Below are 10,572 nucleotides of genomic sequence, written 5' to 3'. Positions count from 1 at the left end.
TACACGTAAAATTTCACTCGTGCAAAAAACACGAGTGTACGTGGGAGTTTCAGCCCACGAACGAAGAAGAAGAAGAAGAATAATCTGTGTAAATGTTCCCCCAAGTTAAGACTTCCTCCTTTTTAAGACCTGATTATCTCAATTTGTTTGAGGTCTTAAATGAGAGGTTCCACTGTAGTCCTTTCCACACTGTATACGCGGACGAGCTGGATAAGGAGGGTTCAAAAACACTGCTAAAGTTTTCAATACCCAATAGCGTCAAATTGCCTTAAAATCAATCATTGTGTTCCTAATTTTGTTGTAGTGTTTTGTTGTTGTCTTCGTCATTGTAGCTACAACGCTGTCGGTAACATTTGCGCACCTGACGCTTCAACAACAGTAGAACTTGCAGTTACACCTGGCCACCACTCCCACCATTGTTTTATCATTGTCATTGTCGCTTCAACGCTGGCAGTAATATTTGCGCAACACCTGTCTGCATTCTGTACACCTGACACTTCAACAAAAGTAGAACTTGCAGTTACACCTGGCCACCACCCCCACCATTATGTTTCCTTGTCATTGTCGCTTCAACGCTGGCAGTAATACTTTTTCACCACCTGTCTGCATTCTTTGCACCTGACGCTGCAGCACCAGTAGAACTTGCAGTTACACCTGGCTACCACCCCCACCATTGTTTGTCGTCGTTATTGTTGCTTCAAAGCTGGCTGTAATACTTTTTCACCGCCTGTCTGCATTCTTTGCACCTGACGCTGCAGCACCAGTAGAACTTGCAGTTACACCTGGCTACCACCCCCACCATTGTTTGTCGTCGTTATTGTTGCTTCAAAGCTGGCTGTAATACTTTTTCACCACCTGTCTGCATTCTTTGCACCTGACGCCGCAGCACCAGTAGAACTTGCAGTTACACCTGGCTACCACCCCCACCATTGTTTGTCGCTATCATTGTCGCTTCAACGCTGGCAGTAATACTTTTTCACCACCTGTCTGCATTCTTTGCACCTGACGCTGCAGCACCAGTAGAACTTGCAGTTACACCTGGCTACCACCCCCACCATTGTTTGTCGCTATCATTGTCGCTCAACGCTGGCAGTAATACTTTTTCACCACCTGTCTGCATTCTTTGCACCTGACGCTGCAGCACCAGTAGAACTTGCAGTTACACCTGGCTACCACCTCCACCATGTATTTCCTCACTTTCAGACCGCAGTCCATACACAGTCTGCGGCAACTGTGTCTCTCTGCCTTACTCGCCTTCGCCGTCTTCTGCGGCCTGGAACACTCTCTCCCCTCTGTGCCGGCCACTGATGACGCGCTTTGTCTTGGCTGGCAGTAGTCTCGGGAAGCCACGAGGTACACGAGGTCTTTGGCCGAGATCATGGACAGGCCGCGCACCCGGGCTTGGTTCCCGTGACGTAACTTCCCGTCCTGGAAGTTGACGTGCACTGCGCGTCCGTAGCGGCGTTTGAGGAAGTTGCCCACACGCCGGAAGCCTGGGAGTCTGCGCCAGCAGGTACGTAGTGAGCAGCTTCCGGAAACCCCGTGACACTTGCAGCGCTGTTCCAAGGTCCGCCATATTGCCTGGCAAGTTGAAAGAGGTTTAAGTACATATACGATAATGATTGAAACCAAACAAACTAAACTTTTTAAGAAGAAGGAAAGACACTTATAGTCATGGAGTTAAATATAAGAGTTACCGTAACTAAGGTTTATATCTACAAAACATGGTAGGAACACCGAGCAAGAAGAGGCGAGCTATGATAGATTTAATTTTCATTCGCGATGTCCACAGAAGTGAAAATAAAAACATACTTGCTCATATCCCAGCCAGCAGTTAACTATATGGTAGGAGGGAGAAGCGTTTGAAAAGCAACTTTGTGAATGAGCTGATACATTTCATTTCAATATAATATTTATCAGAATTTAACACGAAGTAAGATACGACTCATTACTTTAAGAAATATCCAGATTATTTTATGATTGTTATCTCCACTTACCTCTCGCCCAACTTGGTTATTATGCAAATTAACTGCTGCGCGTGCGTCGGTGCCCTGAATGACGCCGTCAAAAAGAGCACGTGACATAGTATCTCCTTGTTTGGCGCCAGCGTTTCTGCATCCCTTCCATTTCCAGTTCTCGTCTGCAACAAACACATTTTTGTCAGATCGAGAGGTTTGAAATGCCTGTCTAGTAAGCCTAGCTGTGTATTCACTGCTCACTGCAAAACAATCTATTGATATCTGCAACCAACACATTTTGTTATGTTCTGAGGTTTCCATTTCCATGACTTTATCCTCCGGCCCGTTGCTGGGAAATTCATGTCGCTTCCTATTAGTGCAAAGCTAGATACTGATATCTGCAACCAACACATTTTGTTATGTTTTGAGGTTTCCGTTTCCATGACTTTATCCTCCCGTTGCTGGGAAATTCAGTTCGCTTCCTACCAGTGCAAAGCTAGCGGCAACAAGAGTCGCGCTACAATTCTTTCGACAATGTGCATGCCCATCTATTTTACTCAAGGTTAATAATGACAAAAACATCAACTAATCAGTTCCACTCAGAGAACTGTAACCTTTCTGATTAATGAAGAGATTAATTATTATGACAATCGCAGAGGAAATACTTGGGGAAAATGCCCCAGAGCGCACGTTACAATCAAAGCCACTTGTACGACACACACTGTCTTCAATTATCAAAAAACAAGAAAGGTATGTTGTTGGAACGTTTGTTATTGACAAAACAACACATTCAATACAATACAATGGGAATGTATTGTTTTGTCAATAACAAACGTTCCAACAACCTACCTTTCTTGTTTTTTTATTCTGAATTTTGGAACGTTGGCAGTCTCTGTTTTTGGATTTATTTTGTCTTTATTTAGTTTACTTAGGCTAAACAAAAAAATATATTGGTTTTATGGTAACGTGCCAAACAAAAAATAGATCGGCTTTTTATTTTTTTGCTATTTTTTTAATTTTTTTAATGTAGTCGATTTTAAAGGGGGTTACTTCCCTTAGTCTCGGTATGGTTCGCAAAATGTGCCAAAAGGTTGGGGTTTTTTTAGAAATGAAAGAAAAGTTTTAGGGTCGGCAGGAAAAAATAGGGTCGGTCGGGTTACCCTAAACCAACATAAATTTTTGTTTGGCCTTGTATAAATGGCCAGAAATGAGTCAACTTGACATTTCCGACGCGTCTGACAGACGAAGATGATTCAACAACAAAATACATCATCAATATGTATTAGTCTGCTTGATCACCTGTCTTGTTGTCATGGAGATGGGAGTCGCAGGTGCATGACAGTAGGGCTCCCGTGCTGCAGTTGCGTGCCACCACATACATCACTCCTGACGTCACTAATGCTTGCACAATTGCTGTCTCCCGATTGGCTAAAACGCAGAAATATGTCAAGTACATTCTACAGCAGAATAATTCACAATATGATAATGAAAATCTAAACAACGATGTGACTGTGGTAAGATGAACAAAGTTAAAAAAACAAAGGAATACTGTACTCACCAATACAGCATGACTTCCCTTCTTTGTCTCTGTTAATCTAGGGAGAAAATATCCAGCGATATTTCTCCGTAGGCCTAAAGTTCGGCCATGACCTAGGCAAAATAACTTGCGCAGCCGCAGAAACAAGAACATGGAAAGCCGTCATCAACACGAACACAATGATTGCAGAAGCAAACTCTGTACCTACACGACCGAGACACAAGACTGATTATTTCACAGCTGCAAAGGGTAAGCTTACTCACGTCAGGTCTTCACTGACAAGCTAGGAACAGACGGAAAATTCCAAACAAAAGTAAATGACGTCACAGTCTCTTTCGCTTTGCGTGGAACTTTGTCATGACGTCTTTTTCAGTGACGACAGTATACGCGACAATTTGTTCGCTTCCGGTGTCATTTTAGACTGAAAAGCAACTCAAAAGAAGGAGCCAAGCCTGTGTCTTGAAACAGCTGAAACACTCTTGTGGATTGCCGTTTCAATGTTAACCAAAATGTTAAAGAAAAAAACAAGGTCCAGTTGCGAACTGACAGCGGATTGAGCATTTATTCCTGTTGATGAAGGTACGATTGAAGCTTTAATTCTCTCCGTCAACCAACAAGACTAGATTTGTAGCAGACGAAAAACAAAGTGTGCGTTTTTCCTGTCTTGTGAAGGCGATTATGTCGTTATAAGTTATCTGTACGTTGTAATGACATTTCAAAACAAAATTTAGCTTTGATACGTCACGGGATAATAAGCTTAGTACGTTTTCATCCATGGAATTGTTTTTTTCGTCTCGGCAGGGTGAATGAATTCATGATGTTTTTTCCGGAACTGGACAAAACTGGCCTTGCCAAGACTGAAGCAAAATATAGTTCTACAACTTCTAGGCTTGGGTTGATTGCCCATGGTGAATTTCCAATGATTTGTTTCCACATCCCATGACAAATTCTCTTTACTTTGGTCATGCCATATATACGTTACAGCTCCGTCCATCCATGGTATCGCGTGATATTTTGTCTCGACGGGGTGAAAGAATATAATGACGTCACTCTCGGCAGAGCCTCGAGTGACGTCATCATATTCATTGACCCAGTCTCGACAAAATATCAGGCGATACCATGGATGGACGGAGCTGTAACTTATACATACAAGAACAATTCTTGTATTGGTGAGTACAGTATTCCTTTGTTTTTTAAATATGATAATGGGTTTAAACTTGCCGGTCGTAGCCGGCATTAAAAAGCAAGACGGAAAGTTTTTTTTTTACATTGGCAGTTGGGATTGTCTGTTACTCAAAATGAACCAAGAGAGTAAGTGTTAGTCGTAAATGTAGTTATGAGACGATAAGGAGTTACTAAAACACACTGACACACACACACACACACACACACACACACACACACACACACACACACACACACACACACACACACACACACGCACACACACACACACATACACAAACTCACACACACAAGCACGCACGATCACACACACACACACACACACACACACACACACACACACACACACACACACACACACACACACACACACACACACACACACACGAACAAACACACACAAATATCTTTTTTCTCTCACAAACCCCAAAGGAAAGCAAACATTTTGAAGTTATATGGCAACTTGCTTGGAGAGGTAATAATAATTACAGGGCGACCCCCAATAAAAGTGCAACCCACTTTGTGGACTGCTCATGCATAAGCTGAAGTTAGTGTACACTAAACATGAAGTAATGTGGCCAACAGAATGATGTACATGTAGAAGTTATCTGCGTTTTGTTGGTTGCATTTTGCCAGTTTGGGTCACCCTGTACTATATACCCTCCGTCCCCCTAAACTGACCGTTCTTAGCATATCATCACACACATGTCCCCAATAGGAAATCTTCCTATGAGGACGTAAAGCCCCCCCCCCCCCCCCCCCCCTCATCCTTGTTCCAACTGACCTTGAGTGTCCGCAGTGTGGACCACGTGGAGAAGACTGCGGTCGGAGCAATCCCAGCGTTCCCAGCGGAACTGGTACTGACATTCCGACAGCCCGAGCTCCATGCCCCGTGAGATGCTATCTGCGAGCAGTAGGTAGCCCTGAAACATAGCAATTGGCAGTTAAACAACATGTTTATCCTTCTTGTGTATAAACCGTTCGGCTCAACTTTGTGCAGACTCTCTGTGGTGTCCGAACACCCCCGTGTGTAAACACATGCGCACGAAAAAAAATCCCAAGCGCACACCGACAGTCTTCAAAAACACGAAGACACGCATGCATCATCTTTTGTCTCTCATCATCATAATCATATCTCAATACTTTGACGAGGCAAGCCTAATGCTGGCGTGTCGAAGAAGACAGCCGCAGTGGGCTTGTTCTAGTCAAAGCATCACACCAGTTTCCACAGCACGTATCACCAAAACCTGTTACAATCTAGGCCAACTCGTCTAAGAGGACGTCAAACCCTGTCACAATCTAGGCCAACTCGTCTAAGAGGACGTCAAAACCTGTCACAATCTAGGCCAACTCGTCTAAGAGGACGTCAAACCCTGTCACAATCAAGGCCAACTCGTCTAAGAGGACGTCAAACCCTGTCACAATCAAGGCCAACTCGTCTAAGAGGACGTCAAAACCTGTCACAATCTAGGCCAACTCGTCTAAGAGGACGTCAAACCCTGTCACAATCAAGGCCAACTCGTCTAAGAGGACGTCAAACCCTGTCACAATCAAGGCCAACTCGTCTAAGAGGACGTCAAAACCTGTCACAATCTAGGCCAACTCGTCTAAGGGGACGTCAAACCCTGTCACAATCAAGGCCAACTCGTCTAAGAGGACGTCAAAACCTGTCACAATCTAGGCCAACTCGTCTAAGAGGACGTCAAACCCTGTCACAATCAAGGCCAACTCGTCTAAGAGGACGTCAAACCCTGTCACAATCTAGGCCAACTCGTCTAAGAGGACGTCAAAACCTGTCACAGTCTAGGCCAACTCGTCTAAGAGGACGTCAAACCCTGTCACAATCTAGGCCAACTCGTCTAAGAGGACGTCAAAACCTGTTACAATCTAGGCCAACTCGTCTAAGAGGACGTCAAACCCGATTGTCAGTCAGTCTGCCAGTTGGGCTAACCATTTCAGATCTGGCCAGGCGATTACGTTAGATAAGGCCATCGATTATTCCACTTGGACAAACACAATTAAAAAGATCAGTGTCCTCACTGCTTCGTGTGGCAGTGTTTAAAAAAAACGGACAAAAAGCTACTTGTATCCCTTAAGATAATAATTCATTCAAACAAACAAAAACCCAACTCTGAACATTTCGTCATATAATCATTCATTCGCTTGCGGCTTCGTGGCCGACGGAAGGAAAAATCAGCCAGATACGTTTTCGTTGTTGTTTGTCTGTGCACTTAAAAGACCGTTGGGTCGATATATTTGTGAATGTATTGTTTTGTCAATAACAAACGTTCCAACAACCTTCCTTTCTTGTTTTTTGATTCTGCACAGGAAGCAGTCATGATGTTGCTTTTTGGTATGTGTCCAAATTGGGGGATGGTATTATGCTGTAACCGAGTGCCGAAACACTACGATCACCTCGGGAAGCGAAGTGCAATCAAACAGGTTTGAAAATATTAGGGCTAATTTCTTAGCCCTATAAAAACTGTTATGCAAACCCGAAGGTTTCCATGAACATACAGACAATCGGGAACCACCAGACCCCATCACAAACAGAACTCTACAAACCACAGGTGTTGACTTTAAAGGCCAACAACCCGGGTGCAGAGTCCGTTGTGAAAGGAGCGGTAGCCTCCCCTGTCACATCCTATCTGAAATCCTGGGCAGATGTAGTGAGCGGAGGTAGTTAAAAGAACTGTTGTCATGGGAAGGACTCGCTGAACCTTTGACGCATAATATAACCTTAGCAAAACCATGATTGCGACATGTTTTGTGCTCGAACTAAAACATGCATTCCCGTGTAATTTCATTTAAATTGTCTATGTCATTAAAGGCACTTAACTTGGCTATCTGGCACACTTTTCGGATCAAAGATTTCTTTTATGGGTGTCACGAGACCGCCGCTTAAATAAGGGTACCCCCAAAATCGACCTGACAGAAACGAAAGGTACCACGATCGATCAAGTCTCTCCGATCGTTGCCCGACCCCCCCCCCCCCCACCCCACGACTTCAATGTCCAGCGTAGCAGCAACTGAAAAACAACAAGGCCAACCTACTCTACTTGTAAATGAAACAATAAATGAATACGACCTCGAAGGTGAAATTGTACTGAAAATGTGTGCTGACACAAAGGGAAGGGTGAGACGGTGGAAAGTTTGATGAGTGATAATATACTAATAATAATAAATAACTTTTCTATAGCGCGATCAGTCCCATCAATTGGCTCCAGGTGCGTTACACATTTATTCTAAAATAAACTAGCACAAATCAAACAAGCATACAATCAAACGAATATCAGGCGGCAAAGCAGAATAATGACATATCCACACAGCTTGTAACCTGAAACCGCAGGTTGCTGAGTCCTATAGTGCTTTCTGGCAGCACAGTATGTATAGACTAACATATCTACCTACTCGAAATACCAAGAAGAACACCTGCAGTAAGCCAGTATAATCATCCACTTTTATATGTACAGTTTTCACAAAGGTGTTGTCTACTTGCATTCTCGGCGAAATTCTTCAGTTTCAAAATGCTTTTAACGACAGCAAAAAGCTGCCGTGACCTGATGTACATCTACTTGATAGAGTCTGTAATCCTTTTACCCTATCTAGGAGAGATTTCACGTCGTTTACGCCACCCAAAGGATCTTTTGTGTCCATGGCGGTGTGAAAACTGCTCCTCGACAAAGAGTAAAAAGCTTGCGAGGAGGTCTCCTAACAACTTCGTTAGCACGCCCCCTGCTGAGGGGGAGGGGAGACAACCCCACACTTTTCGTCCGCGCCACTCAAGGGACGCAACCCAGAACTCAAGACACATTTACCCCGGGTATTTCCTGCCGTTGCCGACCTGCGTAAAAAGGAGTCGGAAACCTACCCCTTCATCATTCGCGGGAGGTTTAAAAGATACAGTCCTTCGCAGATTCACAATAGTATATGTGTCAGTTACGAAACTAATTCAACAAAACATTCCCATCGTGCACAAGAAGCAGCCAGGTGGTTAATTCTTGGTATGTGTCCAGGTGGAAGTTTGCTCTTATCCCGTGTAAAAGCCTGGACGGATATGTGGCAATTAACAAGAAAGTGTACATGAATATCAATAAAGATATCTATAATTTCTTGTTATCATTCTATTGGGACAAGAACAAGTCAGTAGAGCGAACAGTAGCATGACTTGGTGGACTGGGTGGCCGAGTGGTATTAACGCACTTGCGCTCGGAAGCGAGAGGTTGCGAGTTCGACCCTGGGTCAGGGCGTTAGCAATTTTCTCCCCCCTTTCCTAACCTAGGTGGTGGGTTCAAGTGCTAGTCTTTCGGATGAGACGAAAAACCGAGGTCCCTTCGTGTACATTACATTGGGGTGTGCACATTAAAGATCCCACGATTGACAAAAGGGTCTTTCCTGGCAAAATTGTACAGGCATAGATAAAAAAAAAATGTCCACCAAAATACCCGTGTGACTTGGAATAATAGGCCGTGAAAAGTAGGATATGCGCCGAAATGGCTGCGATCTGCTGGTCGATGTGAATGCGTGATGTATTGTGTAAAACATTCCATCTCACACGGCATAAATAGATCCCTGCGCCTTGAGTCCGAGTCTGGAGATACGCGCGCGATATAAGACTTCATATATATATATATATATTGCCTCGTCAAAGTATCAAAATACGATCATGATGTTGAGTGGCGAGAGACTATAATTACATGTGTTCGCGTCTTCCAAGCCCAGAGAGATTCGCTGTGAGCTTGGGATCTTTATCGTGCGCATGTGTGCACCGAACAGTGCACTGGAAAATCAGTAGCATGCTCCGTGATCTGAAAACGATCTAGGCAGTTCAATAGTGATTGACAAGACGATCCGCACCGAAAGGCAAGTTCCTTTAAGAACCTCACACTGAAATGCCCACCCTTCCGCAAATGGACTGACAGCCGACTGTGTGCATGGCAGCTATCGTTGAAAACCCAGGAAGATGAAAACAAAGCACCCTCTTTTTGCTGATTTGTTGTTCATTATGATTCGCGAAAGAAAAGGGTGTGATTGAGACGGTGGCACCTCAGCGCGAGGTCAATTCAACAGAACGATTGAAAACAGCCAAGAAAGGAGTTCTCCACTGGGGCCCATTGAGGTGCATTGAGGTCCGCATTGAGGTCCCTATTGAGGTCCGCCAGTGAGATACCGCCCTGAGCAGCCATCTTTCTAAAGATGCCACCGCCACGTTCATTGAGAGGCTTTCCAGACGAAAGGGGGATAATTTCAAGTCTTCATATTTCTCTCGCCCTGGCGATGCAGACACGCGGTAAAAAAAAACAAACAAAAAAACAGCGTTGGAGACAGAATGGACCCAGGTTGGCGACGCCTTGCTCGGGACGGTACAGTGGAACCACCCCCACCCCCTCCCCCTCCCCCCTCCCCCCTCCCCCCCTCCCCCCTCACCTTTCAAGACCTTCAAAAATCTGAGAAAATCAAGTATTTTTAGGAGGTAGGGTTAAAATGGGGGTAAATTTACCGAGGTTATGAACACAAAATCAGAAAAAAACATGGTCTTAAACGGGAGGGAGTCTTAAATTGGGGGGGTCTTAAAAGGGGGGTTCCACTGTGTGAGAAATGGCTGTGTGGCTGAGCAGCAGGGCAGGAGAAAGGGCTGTATTGCTGAGCTTGGCGTGAAGAGGGGGGAGACACAATGGTGGGTCCACTCGGATCCTTCTGCTCGATTACCTCACATTGAGGATGTCAGGGCGAGAGGGCTGATGCGGCGGTAATCGGGCGCGAGAAACACGCAGCTAATCACTGTGCCCTGGCTGCCTGCTGGCTTGGAGTGTAAATAAAATGTATGGGAAGGGGGAAGGGGGAAGTGGGGTGGTTGGGGAGTGGGAAGGGGGAGGGTGCATGACAGAGAAA

At 44.7% G+C, this 10,572-nt stretch overlaps 1 protein-coding gene across 1 annotated transcript; it reads right to left on the bottom strand.

Annotated features, from left to right (window-relative positions):
* Positions 1-1,080: 1,080 nt before the first annotated feature.
* Positions 1,081-9,866, bottom strand: LOC138960489 (protein Wnt-8b-like). The gene is made up of 4 exons (XM_070332394.1): positions 9,786-9,866; positions 5,465-5,603; positions 1,998-2,140; positions 1,081-1,581 (listed from the first exon to the last, which is right to left on the bottom strand). Exons 1-4 carry the CDS (start codon positions 9,864-9,866, stop codon positions 1,081-1,083), a joined length of 864 nt encoding a protein of 287 aa, XP_070188495.1.
* Between the last annotated feature and the right edge of the window lie 706 nt (positions 9,867-10,572).

This window comes from Littorina saxatilis, linkage group LG2 (genome assembly GCF_037325665.1).
Source record: "Littorina saxatilis isolate snail1 linkage group LG2, US_GU_Lsax_2.0, whole genome shotgun sequence".
In the NCBI taxonomy this organism is placed as follows: domain Eukaryota; kingdom Metazoa; phylum Mollusca; class Gastropoda; order Littorinimorpha; family Littorinidae; genus Littorina; species Littorina saxatilis.
This window is presented reverse-complemented; position numbering and strand designations above follow the sequence as displayed.

What these genes read in the sequence shown, in the direction of transcription:
- LOC138960489 (XM_070332394.1), bottom strand. Translation starts at nt 9,866, where the DNA reads ATGGCTGCTCAGGGCGGTATCTCACTGGCGGACCTCAATAGGGACCTC. An exon ending in CCACACTGCGGACACTCAAG is followed by an intron (nt 2,141 to 5,464) that starts GTCAGTTGGAAC and finishes TGTTTGTTGCAG; the next exon opens with ACGAGAACTGGAAATGGAAG. An exon ending in ATAACCAAGTTGGGCGAGAG is followed by an intron (nt 1,582 to 1,997) that starts GTAAGTGGAGAT and finishes TCAACTTGCCAG; the next exon opens with GCAATATGGCGGACCTTGGA.